Below are 18,050 nucleotides of genomic sequence, written 5' to 3' on the forward strand. Positions count from 1 at the left end.
TTTTATTGATATCTGATATTGGATTGGTCTTTGAGATTGAGTTCTGTGTTGGAAGCTCAGGGGTCGGCTGCATTATACTCAATACGGTTTTTCTATAGAGTGAAAGAAATTAATGCAAATCAGGGGCTCATGGGTTTCTCTTCATCTCTCTCCTCTCTCATAGAGTGCCAATGGGGACTCTATAGAAAAACCGTACTCAATATGATTTTGTTGCCTTTAAAGTTTTAAAGAACTCAATTTTTAACAAATTTACTGAAGTCAATTGAGTTATTAGCTTGGGTAAAAGTGCATAATGTTCTGAGAGAGATGAAGCAATGTTTGGATGCTCTTTTGTTTACTTCATATCTCTATAAAGAAAATATTCTCATTCCCACGTAGAGTTTTCTTTTTAGTTGGTTGTCAATAGACAACTCAGCATTCCATGCCATTGATAAGGTTCTACTCTTTTGGGAGCGCCTACACTAATTTAATTTTGTGGAATACCTACACGAATTTAATTTTGTGGAATACCCCTTAGCCACCCCAGGGGTTTGATTTGATACCCATGGTCCGAAGAATTGGGGAGAAGTTCCCTTTCGTCAAACCACGAAGGGGAAAATTTTTTCCATGCCTTTAATAAAGTTGATCCTATATTTTAGGCTCTTAGATGCCTTTTCTTTTATTTCACGCCATTGTCTGTTGTTTGTAGTTGTTATGGATACATGTTTCAACTATTTTATTTGGTTGTTGAAACATGTCATCAACATCCAATCATGTCCTCAGTAATGATTAAGCCCTTATATATTGCTTGCTACTAAACTTCAAACATTTTCAAATTTGCAGCTCTAATGGCCAAGGACTACAATGGATCTCCCAAGGTTCACCAATTTGAATCGAGAAACAAGAAGATCACTCGAATCTTGATCATAGCCGGTCTTTGTTCGTTTTTCTACATACTTGGTTCTTGGCAAAACAAAACCTCGCCCCTCAAATCCATTCAAACTACATCCAAGAGTCCTGCGTGTGACATCTCATCATCATCATCATCTTCCAATTCCCATAAACCCTCTTCTAACAAACTAGATTTCCAAGCTCACCATCAAGTGGGCATCAATGAAACCTCATTAACTGCTGAAAACTTCCCTCCTTGCGACTTAAAATACAGTGAATACACCCCTTGCCAAGATCCTAGGAGAGCGAAGAAGTTTGAGAAGAAAATGCTTAAGTTTAGAGAGAGGCATTGCCCGAAGAAGGAAGAGATATTGAAATGCCTAATTCCGGCTCCACCAAAGTATAAGAATCCTTTCAAGTGGCCACAAAGTCGAGATTATGCTTGGTATGACAACATCCCACATCGAGAGTTGAGTATTGAGAAGGCTGTGCAGAATTGGATACAGGTTGAGGGTGATAGATTTAGGTTTCCTGGAGGTGGTACAATGTTTCCAAGGGGTGCTGATGCTTATATCGATGATATTGACGCACTTATTCCATTAACCAAAGGGAATATTAGGACTGCAATTGATACTGGATGTGGAGTAAGTCTACTGTAATTCTTTATCTACTGTAATTCTTTATCTTTATCGTTAAATTTTCTATACTGTGGTTCTTGACTAGTTATCTTTTCAGTTAGTACGAGAGTATATTGCAGATAGTTGTTCTAAATATGTGTAGAGATATGAACTTTTTGCTTACCTTTGCAAAGCAAACTCTTGATTTCTTCAAAGTGCAGCAAGGCATTCTTCATATAAATTTACTTCCTGCATGCCAAATCTTATAACTGCAACAACTCTATGCATTGAGCACTAGTTTTTCATTTGTTTGATCAGAATCATGTGCAGTTATCTGTTATTATATTAATATTTTTTATTTACTTAAATGTTAGCTCTGAAACATCTAGCAACCAAAAAAAGAGGATTTCTTTTTATCCTCCGTTGTTGATGGAATTTTCAAACTTCTCATGTTCTATGATTTTATTAAAACTAAAAAGTGCAATAGCCACGAAAAAATTGCTGAAGCACTGGTTTTCTCTAGAAAAATAGATTTTAACATCATTTCATATAAATGTAAACATAACTTTATAGAAAGCTTTATACATGCACACGAAACATGCATATCTTCACTTTTGGGCAAAAGCAGCTAAAGTGAAAAATTATATCTATGGGAATGAAGAATTGGCAAACAGCTAAAGAAAACAACCTAGAAATTCAGCCAGGCAGACTGGCGGTCGATCGCGAGTCAGCGGCGATCGACCGCGAACGTGCACAAGGGTCAGGAAGAGTTGGGAGCTGAAGGCGGTCGACCGTCACGGTCGACCGCGTGGACCAAGCAGCCAAAGAGAGAGAATCATTGCATCCAATTGTGAGAGAGCTTTGAGAGATCTAGAGCTTTGTTTTAGGGTTTGATCGGTGAGATTTGTAACTATATTTGTATTCTCTTGATTTCTAATAGTAAGAACTCCCCCCTCCTTGCCCCGTGGACGTAGGCAACTTGCCGAACCACGTAAATAGTTTGTTCTTACTGTGATTGTGATTTGCTTAGTGGTTGTGATTTATCTCGAGTTATTGCTCGTGTCGCCGCGAAGCTTCCGCCGCGCACAACAGGGAACTTATTCCTTATGCTAGTTTTTCGAATCACTGATTTGCAGTACAAGCATTTCTGGGGGAATTTTGTTTTCTTGTCATGGTACCAGGATTTTTCTTTATATTTCTCTTTAACTAGTTTTTGTCTTATGGTTATTTTTTATTATTGAAGGTTGCCAGCTGGGGAGCTTTTCTTCTGAAGAGGGATATCATAACAATGTCATTTGCTCCTAGAGATACCCATGAAGCACAAGTACAGTTTGCACTTGAGAGAGGAGTTCCGGCTATGATAGGTATTTTGTCATCACAAAGGATGCCATATCCTGCAAGAGCTTTCGATATGGCTCACTGTTCTCGCTGCTTGATTCCTTGGTACGATTATGGTAAGCGACGCAATTGAAGTTAATTTTTTCTATAAGTTGATTGATAAAATCACATGCTAAAACCTCAGAAGTTTTTGTCTCCAGATGGTTTGTATCTAATTGAAGTAGACAGGGTTCTAAGGCCAGGAGGCTACTGGATACTTTCGGGTCCTCCAATCCATTGGAAGAAGCACCATCGAGGATGGGAGAGAACCGAAGAAGATCTCAAACACGAGCAAGACTCGATTGAGGATGTTGCAAAGAGACTATGCTGGAAAAAGGTCATCGAGAAAGGTGATCTTGCAATTTGGCAGAAGCCCATGAATCATATCGAGTGCATTGAAAGCCGGAAGGTTTATGAAAAGCCTCACATATGCAAGGGTGACAACCCAGATGCTGCCTGGTATGATATCTGCTTCAATTTTAATAGTAGATTGCCCGCCCTTCACCCCAACGATTAACTTAAAAGGGTAAATTTCAGAAAGGACAAATTTTTAAAAGGAACCTTTTTTTTCAATTTTATATAGGAAAAACGACCTCATCAGAAAATAATCTGCAAAACCGACCCTTTTCCGAAGAAAAGGGTCGGTTTTGTAGTCGCGAAGTTTTTCGAGCTACACGGGACTGCATGTCCTGTGTAGTTTGGCCAGCAATTGAAATGCACGGGACTAGCAATCCCGTGTTTCTTCTTCTACAATTGATCCCAAGAGAAAATATGGGAAATTTTGTTCAAAAGTTTAAACTGACGATAGTAAATATGGGAAATTTTGTTCAAAAGTTTAACTGTCGTCAGTCATGCTATTTAGGTTAGAAAAGTCCGGGGGGTTTCTACGATTTATAAAGTTAAGGAGGTTCTGTGTGAAATCCCTCAAAGTTCAAGGTTTTCCCTCCTTAAAATAAACATTAACTAATGATTCATGTAGCAGACCCTTAAAATTTAGGAGGCGCTATAGTTATTGTTGTTTTTGTTTTGCCGTCCACTCAATAGTAAAGAAAACATTTGAAATTTTATGTTCATCAGGTACAAGAACATGGAGACATGCATCACTCCATTGCCGGAAGTGAGCAACTCTGAAGAAGTAGCTGGGGGCAATTTAGAGAAATGGCCAGCAAGAGCCTTCGCTGTTCCCCCGAGAATAAGTAGGGGCACAATCCCTGGTGTCACTGCTGAGAAATTTCAAGAAGACAACCAACTTTGGGAAGAAAGAATGGCTCATTATAAGAAAATAATCCCACCCTTGACTGGGGGGCGATATCGGAATGTGATGGACATGAATGCCAAATTGGGAGGATTTGCAGCTGCAATGACAAAATATCCGGTCTGGGTTATGAATGTGGTTCCATCTGAATCGGAGAGAGATACACTAGGAGTTATATATGAAAGGGGTTTTATTGGCACGTATCAAGATTGGTGTGAAGCTTTTTCGACGTATCCGAGGACTTATGATTTGATGCATGCCGATGGTTTGTTTAGCATCTATCAAGACAGGTAAGTACATATTCTTTCATTAATTACTCGCACTTTTAGAATGATCATTATTTCATGCATTTAGATTTTTGCATTGTTGGTGTAGAGGATTAACTTGTGGGCTAATTTAGATTAAATTGAACACAATGTGGACATGAATTTATTGAAATAAGACCTAAACTAGGTATCAAGTAATTGTGTTAAGAAACTGGTTGCCGAATTAGAATAAGACTTTTCTAACGATGGAAAGTTTAAACTAGTGATTTGCTCATTTTCGTTTCGGCTCCACCATCCTATATTTTTCTTTCTTTATATAATTTATGTTTGAATTCTGGTAAGCAAACTAGTAGACTGAAATTATTTAAAGTTGACTACAGTCTGAAAATCTAAACCACCGCCCTTTGAAGATTTAGATCAAGTCTTTTCTACTGATAAAAAGTGGAAACTAGTGATGCCGACCTGTATTCTTTCTGTTTCCTTCTTTTTTCCCCACTTCCTCCACCCTCAGATGTTAATTCCTTTAACGCGTTTTTTGTTTCCCTCAGAAATGAGTTAGGGTTCTCACATCTTATCATTTTCAGTCATTTCTAATCTTTACTGTAAATACTATGGATGAAGTGGACCAAATTTCAGATTTCTGTAACCAAACTAGCTAGAAGATTTAAATTATTTTTGATTAGATTGATTGCTTTACGAAGTACAATATGCAAATCTGAAGAAACAGGCCATTCTTAAATCGCATTATGGAAACCATAAACAAACTTAAATCCAGAAGACCAACCGAAGCATGTACATGATGGATAGACGTATTTATATCTCACCATCTTACATCAGAATTAATTCTTTCAAATTACGTCGCTTTATTGTATCAAATACCGACTCCCTGATATACACCTTCGGTTCTATTTCATCGCAGGTGCGACATAACACACATACTCTTGGAGATGGATCGGATACTAAGACCCGAAGGCACAGTGATCTTCAGAGACACAGTAGAGGTCCTGGTTAAAGTTAAGGGGATAACAGATGGGATGAGATGGAAGAGCCAGATCATGGACCATGAGAGTGGACCCTTCAACCCTGAGAAAATCCTTGTTGCTGTCAAAACTTATTGGACCGCTGAACCCTCTCAAAGCCAGTAACCGAACCAGAAAGAATGAGAATTAGTGTTGAAATGAACTTGTCTTGTTTTCTTCTAGGCTATTCTTTTGAATTTAGTTGATAAATTGATAGTGGTTGGTGCACAATGAAGGGGTCTTGGATTTTCACTTATCCTCACTGCAAATTAGTGTGGAGATTAGTTGGTGTTATAATAGTTGTTAAATACTTTTATATGAGGAGTTGATCATTTGAAGCTGTAATATAGCTTGTAATTTATTTTTCTATATTTCATCATGCTCTTTTGTGTTAAGTCGAATTTTTATCTTTGTGTTCCTGGTGAGATAATGCTGTCCACCGTACCGTAGTGTCATTGATTGTTATGATATTAAACTATAATGTCTATGTTTTTAATGAGTTTTAATTCTAACTACAATGTCTAATTCTATACAAATCAACTGATACATTGATGAAATTATTTTCCTAACATGTTTTTCAATTCTTTTTTCTATTTTATAAAAATGATGTTGCTTTCTCTGTCCCTGTTATAAATAGGGAATGTATTTGAATAACTACATTGTAATTTGTAAAACGTGTATCCAATATGTGATGCAAATGGCTCCTCCACAAATATCTATCCACCATATTATAATTTACAACCTTAAATTTGTATTACAATTTACAACCTTAAATTTGTAAAACATGTATCCAATATGTGATGCCAAGGGCTCCTCCACAAATATCTATCCACCATATTACAATTTACAACCTTAAATATTTGCTTTTTCCAACATTTGGATTTAAAAAAAAGGTTAAAACTAACAAAAAATAGTTTGGAGGTTGGCAAACCATATATATATATAGAGAGAGAGAGTAAAGCTCCTATAAACTTAAGTGGATAGGAGCACTTGCCCACTAAACTTTTTATCCCTTCATTATGCTTTGAGATTTGTTCTACACATCAATGCTATCTTTGAGATTTGTGCCTTCATTTGTATCATATGCTAGCACAAATCTCAGTGCAAAATCAATGGATAAAAAAGTTGGTGGACAAAGAACTCCTATCCGCTTAATTTTCCAGTGAAACCTAGCTTATTTAGATGAACTTATAAGTTAGTTTTTCAAAAGCTGGAGTGTATCAGCTTTTTTAAAAAGGTGCTTATAAGCTAAATTATTTGATATTTTAACAAACAAGTAGATATTAAAAAGCTAGCTTAAAATCTAGTTTGACCAAAAAATAAGCTCCTCAAACACTCTCTTATTAGTCTCGGCACCTTCATAAATGTAGTGTAATCACGTGATTAGCCTATAATAGTAAACAAATCCTATTTTCTTAACTACTTTTCTTTTCTCACCAAAGAAGGGAAGTTCGGAGTATGCAATCACCCACAAGAAGCAATGTAAAGACTAAATGATATATTATTTCTCTAGAAGCAACAAGAGGAAAAAGACTAATTAAGGCCAAAAGTAGTCAGTTTGGCCCATTTGGATCCATCTAACCCCAACCCCCCCCCCCACACACACACACACCACCCACCCACACACAAAAAAAGAAAAATTTGTGTCAAGGCACAAAAAAAACAAAATCTTCATGTGTTGCAGTTCGATCATTTGACTTTTTTCCATGTGGTTCAACCCTTAAATTAGAGATATATGTTCTGCACCCATTTTTTAGCAATTATTACCTGCCAATTAAGTATAGACAGAGAATAAAAAGTAAAAAAAAAAAACCCTAAAATATCCTTGTCTCCTCTATTCTTTCATGTTAAGTCTAAAAGCAAGTTGAATTAGACTTAACATAAAAGTCTATTTCATGTTAAGCCTAATTCGGTGCATGTTAAATCTAATTTTATTCCTTTTAAGTCTAATTTAAATCATATTATGCCTAATTCAACTTGTTTCAGGTCTAATTTAATTCATGTTAAGTCTAATTCAACTCGATTTAAGTCTAATTTCATGTTAAGTTCAATTTAATTCATATTAAGTCTAATTTAATTCCTTTTAAGTCTAATTCAAATCATGTTATATCTAATTCAACTTATTTTATGTCTAATTTAATTGGACTTAACATGAAATTAGACTTTAAAAAGTTGAATTAGACTTAACATGATTTAAATTAGACTTAAAAGAAATTTAACATGATTTAAATTAGACTTAAAAGAAATTTAACATGATTGAAATTAGACCTAACATGAACTGAATTTAGACTTAATATGAATTGAATTTAGACTAAACACGAATCAAGTTGAACTTAACATGAACTGTTATTAGACTTAACATGAACTGAATTTAGACTTAACACGAATCAATTTGGACTTAACATAAAATTAGGCCTAACATGAATTGAAATTAGACTTAACACGAATCAAGTTAGACTTGACATGAAATTAGACCTAACATAAACTGGTATTAGACTTAACATAAACTAAAATTAGACTTAACACGAATCAAGTTAAACTTAATATGAAATTAGACTTAATATGAACTGTTATTAGACTTAACATAAACTGAATTTAGACTTAACACGAATCAAGTTGGACTTAACATAAAATTAGGCCTAACATGAATTGAAATTAGACTTAACACGAATCAAGGTGGACTTAACATGAAATTAGACCTAACATAAACTGGTATTAGACTTAACATAAACTGAAATTAGACTTAACACGAATCAAGTTAAACTTAACATGAAATTAGACTTAATATGAACTGTTATTAGACTTAACATGAACTGAATTTAGACTTAACATGAACTGAATTTAGACTTAACATGAATCAAGTTGGACTTAACATGAATAGTTATTAGACTTAACATGAACTGAATTTAGACTTAACACAAATCAAGTTGGACTTAACATGAAATTAGGCTTAAAAGAAATTAAATTAGATTTAACAACAATCAAATTGTCCTTAACATGAAGTAAAATTGGACTTAACATGAAATTAAACTTAAAATAAGTTAAAATAGACTTAACATGATCAATGTTAAGTCTAATTGAACTTATTTTTAGACTTAAAATAAGTTCAATTAGACATAACATGATTTAAATTAGACTTAAAAGGAATTAAATTAAACTTAATATGAATTATATTAGACTTAACATGAAATTAGACTCAAAACAAGTTGAATTAGACTTAACATTAGACTTAAAACAAGTGAATTAGACTTAACATGAATTAAATTAAACTTAAAATGATTTAAATTAGACTTAACAAGATTTAAATTAGACTTAAAACAATTTAAATTAGACTTAAAATAATCTAAAATAGACATAACACGAACCAAACTGGATTTAACACGAATCAAACTGGACTTAACATGAACTAAACTGGACTTAACATGAACTAAATTGGACTTAATACTTAATTGAATTAAAATTAGACTTAAAAGGAATTAAATTAGATTTATTCGGTTCATGTTAAGTCTACTTTAATTCTTTTTAAGTCTAATTTCATGTTAAGTCCAATTAAATTAGACCTAAAGCAAGTTGAATTAGACATAATATGATTTAAATTAGACCTAAAAGGAATTAAATTAGACTTAATATGAATTAAATTAGACTTTACATGAAATTTGACTTAAAACAATTTGAATTAGACTTAACATGAATTAAATTAGACTTGAAACAAGTTGAATTAGACATAACATGATTTAAATTAGACTTAAAAGGAATAAAATTAGACTTAACATGAATCGAATTAGACTTAACATGAAATAGACTTTTATGATAAGTCTAATTCGGTTCATGTTATGTCTAATTTTATTCTTGTTAAGTCTAATTTAATTAGGTTCATGTTAAGTCTAATTCGGTTCATGTTAAGTCTAATTCAACTTGATTTTAGACTTAACATGAAAGAATAGAGGAGATAAGAGTATTTTAGGTTTTTTACTTTTTATATCTATCTATGATTAATTGGCGGGTAATAATTACTAAAAGTGGGCTGCCATGTATCTCGAATTTAAGAGCTTGACGATAAAAATAAAAGGACTAAAGCACCTAAAGATTTTGCTTTTGGGGGCCTGGACATAATTTTCCAAAAAAAAAAACCATTACTTCCATTTTCTCAGCGCCCCGTCAGTCATCAACCCCCTGAAGCCTAGACTTCCGTTTTCCGCTGAGCCACTGAAGACGAATCCTTCTCCTCAAACTAACCAATATTATAAAAAAGGAAAAGTGAAAAAAAAGGGATAAAGAAACCCTAGAGATCGATCCCGATGGGAGAGAGGCCGCCGGCGACCGACGAGGCGGCGGAGCGAGGGCTGATGGAGGAGGCGACGAGGCTAGGGGAGCTCGCGTGGGAGCGTCGCTGATCTCGAGAACGTGGAACGAGGAGCAGGGACTTCGGCAGCGGGCGCTTGCCCTAGAGTCCGATCTCAAGAAGCTGAAGACCGCCGCCAATTCCGCTATCAGCAGGGGCGAAATCGATCGGAGGAACGCTGAGAAGGTGAGATTTCGATTTCGAAACTAGATCTCGATTTCCAATCTTTTTCGATTTGTTTGCTGGAACTTTTTTTTTAGGAAATTGGAGGCTTCTTGTTTCGATTTTTGACATGCATGCATGTAAACCTAACCTACTTTTGATTGGGCTTTGTTGAATATGTACCGAATTAGATGGGAAAATACCTAAAAAGTCTATACATTTGTATTCATTTTGATGCCCTGAGAGAGAGACATGCATGCATTAATGTTCCGTTGATGTCATGTTGCAACTTGTTTGATGTCCTGGGATTTAGAACAGCATGAATTTTCGTGGGAAAATTATGTTTAGCAGCTGTTTGGTTGCGAGAAATGCTCCCAGAGTAAGTCATGGATGAGGAGCCAGTATTATGTTTATGGATGTGTAGTGTTTGTTTGGTTTCCAGGGGAAAATAGGATATTTTGATTGTTCTCAATTTGGAGCGGCTGGAATTTTCAGTGGAAAACGATGTATAACAGATGTAAGGTTGGAGGAAGCAGGTTAGCCCAAGGAGGGACGGAAGCTTTGTTGTGCTTAGAATATGGAAATTTGAGTCCATTACTATTCGCGATAGCTGGATTTATGACTTGCGATAAGTCTCTGGACTGATCTATTTTCTATACCAACACTCACGGATCATATTGTACGGTCGAAAAATTGACGTTGATTAATTCTATTGTTTTAAGAATGTGTTCGATCACTTAGTACGAATCCCTTACAATCACTCACTCTCTCGATGATGAAGAGAAGATTAATTCGGCTTCTCCTTTTTTAACGTGGGCTCTTGGTGGCGAAATGATGCTTCCATCGATGCTTGAGTCAAGATTGCCTCCCGTTGACGATCAGAACAAGATTGTTGAAGCTTCTGACGTTCGTTAGACTGCTAGAATCGAGGTTCGAATTCTAGATCTGCACGCAGAAACCCTGATCTCTGATGATTCTCGAAGTCCAAATTGCCAAAAAGTCTAAAAGTCCCCACCCCTTCCTCTGTAACCATCCATGGCTATTAATAAGGTTTAAGCACGTAACCGACGTGCTAAGATTACGGGTAGAGGGGCATAACTGCCTCCTTCAAATCAGCACACGCTGATTACTGGAGTGTAACGTGCTCCTGAAGTTTAGCCCACGTGGCTGACTAAGTCTTCGAAGCCGTTATAGCTGGATCTCATGTGGACGACGAGTCTTGTTGTATGGCGAGGTTCGTCAGGTTAGACGAGCCTTGATACATAGCCAAGGTTTTAAATGTCAGATATCGGGTTCATGTCGGATGGCTGAAATTCATGTCGGATAGCGAAAATCGGGGATATATCGGGGGACATTGACTAAATATCGGATTGCCATATCGGATAGTGCGCATATGTATAATATCATGTCCTAAATATAATCTAAGCATTTATAAATTCAATATAAGCATACTTTATAAATTCTATAGACTAAACATATAAAATAAAAAAGTAAATAATATATGGATTTGGGTTCATAAATTCTTTCTATCGGGTTCATAAGAAACCCTTAAACATGAGAACGGGTCAAACGAGTTTGGGTATTTATCACTAAACCCAAACTCGATAACAAAAAACAGATCTAAAAAAAATCATATCGGCCGATTTTTTAAAGCTTAAAAATAGGCCGATATGTCCGATATGACCCTGATATTTTCGATTTAGCCTTAAAAACCGATATACGAGTTAAAAACGTTCATGTCGTGTCGGTCAAACCCTCAAACCGATATGTCGGCCGATATGTCGGACATGTCGGGCGATATTTAAAACCTTGTACATAGCGAGATTTGTCTTACAAGACAAGCTTTGCAGTAGGCGAGGTTCGTCAGGTTAGACGAGCCTCGATACGCAGCGAGGTTCGTCTTACAAGACAAGCTTTGCAGTAGGTGAGTTTCTTCTGACGAACTTTGTCTTCACTGACTTCGTCTGACGAGCTTCATCTTCACTAACGAACTCCGTCTTCGATAACTGGGTTCAACTGCATAGCAACCCTCATAAGCTTCCTTTTGACGAGCTTCGTCTTCACTGACGAGCTTTAAGTCTGATGATAAGCTTTGTCTTCACTGACGAGCTTCACCTCCAATGATGAACCTCGAGCCTCATTTCCAATGACGAACCTCGAGCCTCATTTCCAATGACGAGGTTCGTTTGTTGATGAACTTCGAACCTCGTTTTGAGCTTCGTCTTTTAATGGACTTCGAATCTCGTTTCGAGCTTCGTCTTTTGATGGACCTCGAACCTCGTTTCCAATAACAAGTTTCGTCTTTCAGAGTAGCTTTGTCCACAGTAATGAACTTTGATGTCGAGCTTCGCGACGCAGCGAACCTCGTCTTTTGATGTTGAGTCTCGCTGCATGGTTAACCTCGTAGGCGAAGCTGTCAGGCGAGTTTCAATCAGTGCAGGCGAAGTCCAGTCTTACAGGCGAACTTCAGAACGTGCTACGAAGAACGAGTCGTAACTTTCAAATCGTAAGTCGGAATTAGACGAATTATGTATGAAAATCGACTATCTCGATGAAACGGAGCCGACCAAACCAACCCTAAAGGGTTTGGTTTGCTCCTGTCCGTTTCGTCAAATTCTTTACGGTTTGAGAGAGATTAGTCTTTTTATTAGTTTTGAACTTCTTTGCTAGGAATTAAGGCAATTTTTATTGCCTACACATATGGCAAAAACATATAGCGTTTGAGATCTCTTTGCAGACACAAACCTAAAAGGAGGTTCATTATTATGGGAGATTTATGTAACTTACCATGAAAACTTGAGGTTATAGCTTTTTTATTTTTGTAGTGTTGGCAGATATTAATAAACCTCCGCATGAGAGACCTAAGTTTATAAAATTTTATGATCCCTTATTTTGTAACTATTAGTTTACTGATTTGGAATGTACTTAAATGTTTTAATATTAAAAAATATCTTGTCTAATTTGTCTTGGTCTAGAGCCTTTGGAACTCCTTATATAAAACATCTAGGGGTTTTATCAGTGACAAGAGTATTGTGAATTTTTTCCTCATTATGCTTCTACTTGTTAAATCAATTTTATTAGGCCATTGAGCTTTTTCATTTGAAGAGCCAAGTTTCTGTGTTTACTTCCTTTAGAAGGTATATGATTGTTATAATCTAGCCCATATACAGGTTATGTGGTTGCGAAAAATATTGTAGTTAAAATTCCGGTTCTATTAACATGCCAAAATATGGACTTCTTCAACCTATCAAAAACATTTACCTGTAAAGCCATCTAAAGGCTAATGATTTTATTTTGGTTGTCCAGCTAGACGAAGAATTAGACCGTGCAAAATGCCTTATTTCAGAGGGGGATGTGTCATCTCTTCTTCCAAACAAAGATCATGGTGCATTATCTTTTGTTTACCTTTTCTGGATTCCAGTTCTGATCCTGAATTGAATTTCCTTTTATCTTTTCCAATACATGATGTCCATGTCGATCGTTTTTCTTTATGAGCAGGAAAGTTCTTGAAGATGTTCCTTGGACCAGTGAATGTTCGGGCTACAAGGAAAGAGGTTCGTCTTAAAGTGAAAGAGGAGTACAACAATTACAGGGTAAGTTGATTTGTTTATCTGATTACATAGCTGTCTTTCATGTTTGAAAATTGAGTACTTCATATTTGATAAAGAGGGCATATTCTTGTTATTGTTGGATAATTAGAAGAGTGCTTAGTGTAAATTCTAAGGATTTGCATGCGTGTCTCTAGCTTTTCTATAGGCTTGAATGGACCATGACAAGGTTTCCTTCTCATCTATAGTGCAAATTTGCAGCTCATGAATACCAAATGAATGTTTTCAGACAGTTTCTGTGTTAGTACTCATGTTCAAGAAACTCTTATGTATCTGTCAACTTATAAAAACAGTTTTTGTTTAATCCTTCTTGAAAGAGCACCACCCTCAGGTTGCCAGGTCCGTTTCCAAGGTTTCCAGGACACTCTTGTCACACTTTCTTCACCTGTACTTTCACAGTTTCACTTCATTTTTCATGGTCTTTGTTTAAGTAGAAAATGCACAAAGTGTGGAAGATCAACCTTAGAAAACTAACATTTTATGGTGATCATGTAAACATAATGATGTATTGTTAAGAAGACTTAATTAAATGAGGGATCTGAAGGTTGTAGCTCTATAAAAACTTTACTTTTAATTTCTCCAGTGAAAATCTACCAATAAATCTGAACTTGACCAAACCACATGATAGTGTCTTTGTTCTATTGAAAAGTTAGATTGAAGAGAATCATCCAAAGCTTATAGGCAACCTAATCAAACATATTCTGAGCTGTTCCATTACCATCTAATCCTAAGTTATTAGTGTTTAGTGACATTAACAAATAAGTCTTCCTTGCATCTCATTGATTCTCATCCTTTTAAGAAGTAAAGTACAAAAGAGTAACAGTGGCATGTTCTGCTTTTGAGCACATCACATAAATTTGCAAGGTTAGTTAGCCATTAGGGATGCTGACTTGGCCATTAGTAGGAGATTTCTTTTCTTTATTCCCTGTGTTTCCAATTCTGGTAGTAGGCTTGCGTTGGTGGAAATTCTCATAATCTGTTCCTATTAAGTTAAATATATTACGTTAACATATGAAAGGTAGAACTAAGTTCAGAAATTCTGCTTCGTAACCTGACAATGCCGTCAGACAAGCATGCTGATATATTAATTTCATGACTATCCATAAACAATCTAGATGTAACTGGAAAGCAACCATCTTCTTGCTTGGAGGTTGACATAATTTTGTGAGTAAATGTGATGAAGATGATGTACTTTGCAATGTAGTGCACTGTGATTTTAGATGCATTATGAAAGAAAAGAAAACTTTCCATCAAAGCCATGCAATAATATGCTGTCATTATCTCTTAGTAGGTCAAAATCACATTTGACAGTAGCATAACTTTCTTTTTGCAGGATCGAACGGCCTTTCTGTTTCTTTTCTTTCCCTCCACCATGCTACTTTTAAGGTCTTGGATCTGGAATGGATGCTTCCCAGCATTGGTAGTTCAGCTCTACCAGGTAGATAGCACCTTTCAATTGCATATCATCACCATATGTTTTTGTTTGGAAGTTGTGGTTGAAGATGTTGTTTTGGTTTAAACGTTTGTTGTTTTCTTCCCAGGCATGGCTATTATTTCTCTATACAAGTTTAGCTTTGCGAGAGAACATACTCAGAGTAAATGGAAGTGATATTCGCCCTTGGTAATAATCATCCTTCCATCTTTTAGACATTGGTTAAACTTACAGTCAAGGGAGCATGTCAGGGTCATTGCTGATTTTAGTTTAGGCTAAGTAGATATAAAATCTGTCACCTAATGTTTCTCAGGACAATATTTGCTATCTCTGATTCAGGTAAACTTAATGTACCTATTTTGTCATGAAAGCCGAGTCTCGTATCTTGTCACTTATTTAGTGCTTTTCGTAGGGAAGATTGTTTCTTTTAGTACCTACAAGCAATACAACTACCACCTTTATTGTGTTCATAGTGATTTTATTTTGCTTATTATATTGATGCAGAATTCAAGTTAACAATATGGTTAACTTGATATAAAAATGCATCTGTTCAAGGGTATATTGAATTGGTACATCCAGCGTAGGATTTCAGTGGGTTCAGTTCACTTAGCGCAGCATGAAACCTGGAATGGCAATGAGGGGGCATCCACATGATCTGATATAATTAAAGATCTTCAAACCCTATCCACATGATCTTATATAATTATGATCTTCAAACCCTTTCCACGTAAACCAGCTTGCCAGCTGAGTTCAGATTTTGTGCCACCAAGCTCGACTATTATAATGCTTTGCCTTTTATTGGCGAGTTACAATGATGCCTTAATTATGAATACGGAAATCTCATGTCACCATTTAGATAGAGCAAATTACCATGTATATAGGGCTTGATGATTGTTTCTTATCTAGGACAGCATTGCTTTTCATAACACAATTTTTACATGTGCTCTTGCAGGTGGATATTCCATCATTATTGTGCTATGTTGATGGCTCTTGTGAGTCTCACATGGGAGATAAAAGGGCAACCTGATTGTGCCAACAAGCAGGTAGTTAATTTCTTATTTATATATTAATCTGATAATTATTATATCCAATCTAACACAAATTTTGCGCAGAAAGGGGTTGAACTGTTTCTTGTATGGGCGGTAATGCAAGGTTTTGCAATGCTTCTACAAAATAGATACCAGCGCCAACGGTTGTATACTCGCATTGCTTTAGGCAAGGTAACATCTTATATTTCTGACTTGAATTTTTATCATAGTGAATTTTTGCACCCTTTGGTAAAGCAAATGCTGTCGTGACTGTTTTACTCTTTGGTTTCCTATTCATCCGTCTAGGCGGATTGATAAATGATTAATCTTCAACTATTGTGCTTGTTTAATGGATAAATTTAGCGGATGCATATAATTTTTTTAGAGGCAATAACCCATACAAGAGATTATTGAGTTTGAAGGTACATGCTGACTTCTTTCTAATAGGACTTGGCAGAAGCCTTTAGTATCCGATAAGAGAAAAGACAGAAAATTCGGACTTAGTGTAGAAGCAAGCAAGCACTTCTCAACTGGTGTTTTGCATGCAAAATTTGTGTGGGTTACACTAATTTTGTCGCCTTCCAAATCTTCTGAATCTTTGTCCTTGTTTTTAGTGCTTGTAAGGCCCTTGTTTATAACCCTTGGAAGTTCTTTTTTCCTATTATTTTTATGGTTTTTCTTCTCATATGCTTTGCTGTCTTGTCCATCAAACAGATTTTTGTGTCTTTTTACTCTGTTGAGTCATGTTCCTTTGTTTAGGACTACATTAGTTTAACTCTAAAAAATAAATTGTCCTCTAAATATCAAGGGGAAAAGTTATTCACATGATTCCCAGATCACATCTCAACCTAACAACCTAATGAGAGAATAACATGGTTTGAGGTTCAGACGATGCAAGTGCTAATAAAATAGCATTATGGGCATATAAATGTCTACATCTCTGTAGGACAGGAGGTGTATCTGCAATTAACCTTTTTTTTTGTAATTTTATATTTCTCCATATGATCAAGTCTAAGTGCCATCTCTCTTCATTTTTCTCTCTTTGCAGGCTAGGAGAATGGATGTTGTGTGGGGAGAAACTGCTGGTGTAGAAGGCCAACTATGGCTTCTGTGCCCCATCCTTTTTACTTTACAGGTATAAGCTTAAGCTGCATAATTACGACCTCTTTGCTGGTTAGGGATTCATTTGTTACTGCTGTTTAGCATAATTTAAGATTCTAGCGCATGCGTCTATGAAAGATAAATCTCAAATGAATTGTGGAGTCACACCGTGCCAGCTACCACATTTTCATTTCAAGTGTATCTTTCATTGTATGCATCAGTAACCGAAATTACTCATACTATCTAAAACATTTTCTTTTTCCGAGTTTAGGGTTTTGAGGCGTACGTTGGGATATTGCTTCTTAAAACTGCTTTTGTTGGCGTTGCTTCCGAGTGGCAGGCAAGAAAACCTTGCCCTATTTTCTTTTGTTTCTTCTTCAAGAATATGTAATGTCTACCGTCTTGGCATGGATGTCTCTTGACTTCTACTTTGATAATGCAGGTCATATTTTGTGGCATCTTGCTGGTAATTATGGCAGTAGGCAACTTTGCAAACACGGTGCAGACGCTCATGGCAAAGTCAAGGTTCAAAGCTAAAATGAGACGGACAAAGAGCAAGCAAGATTTGGACCATTCTCTGTCTCCACCCTCTGGGAGATGAAGGAGGCTGCTATTGTGAAACTCTGAGCTCCCTCCTCTTCCAATGTCATGTTTGAGTTCTATCAGCAACGCTATTCATGTTTGTAAAGTGTTTTTTTATTTGTTTACAAATGAAGTGGTGCCTATAAGAACTGCTGGCAATCCTGCAGTTTACCTAACCGTGTAGAATGAGGGTGAATGATATCGAGTTTCTGTTTCAATAAATTAGTGCAATTATGAACCTTTTCCACCGTCTTTTAGCTTGGGAGCCTGCCTGAGTTGCACAAAGAACTCTGCTGGAGCTGAGAGGTGGGCTGATGTCATTATCATCAGAAAAGGGAACACTTTTTGCTGGAGGTTATTAGATGCCTGATCGAAGATGTTCGCGAGTTGT

The 18,050-nt window shown here is 36.1% G+C and overlaps 2 protein-coding genes across 3 annotated transcripts in view; both read left to right on the forward strand.

Moving 5' to 3' along the window:
- Positions 1 to 5,805, forward strand: part of LOC109851248 (probable methyltransferase PMT17) — a 6,592-nt gene extending 787 nt beyond the window's left edge. The window contains exons 1-6 of one of the 2 annotated variants that reach the window (XM_020421290.1): positions 413 to 435; positions 823 to 1,514; positions 2,731 to 2,941; positions 3,026 to 3,323; positions 3,942 to 4,409; positions 5,305 to 5,805. In XM_020421290.1, coding sequence (XP_020276879.1) covers positions 828 to 1,514; positions 2,731 to 2,941; positions 3,026 to 3,323; positions 3,942 to 4,409; positions 5,305 to 5,530 — 1,890 coding nt within the window. In that variant the 5' untranslated portion in view covers positions 413 to 435; positions 823 to 827 and the 3' untranslated portion in view covers positions 5,531 to 5,805. Of the gene's footprint in view, positions 1 to 412; positions 436 to 822; positions 1,515 to 2,730; positions 2,942 to 3,025; positions 3,324 to 3,941; positions 4,410 to 5,304 lie in introns of those variants that run through there. The other variant, XM_020421289.1, reaches the window with a different exon arrangement.
- LOC109819582 (transmembrane protein 120 homolog) lies at positions 9,666 to 17,904 on the forward strand (the record flags this gene model as incomplete). The annotated part of the gene is made up of 10 exons (XM_020385346.1): positions 9,666 to 9,932; positions 13,215 to 13,293; positions 13,407 to 13,501; positions 14,850 to 14,954; positions 15,058 to 15,137; positions 15,901 to 15,991; positions 16,061 to 16,168; positions 17,025 to 17,111; positions 17,349 to 17,417; positions 17,520 to 17,904. Coding segments are annotated over 10 exons (1,140 nt in total), but the record flags the coding sequence as incomplete, so codon positions are not given.

The sequence above is a fragment of the Asparagus officinalis genome, chromosome 8, assembly GCF_001876935.1.
Source record: "Asparagus officinalis chromosome 8, Aspof.V1, whole genome shotgun sequence".
Classification (NCBI taxonomy): Eukaryota; Viridiplantae; Streptophyta; class Magnoliopsida; order Asparagales; family Asparagaceae; genus Asparagus; species Asparagus officinalis.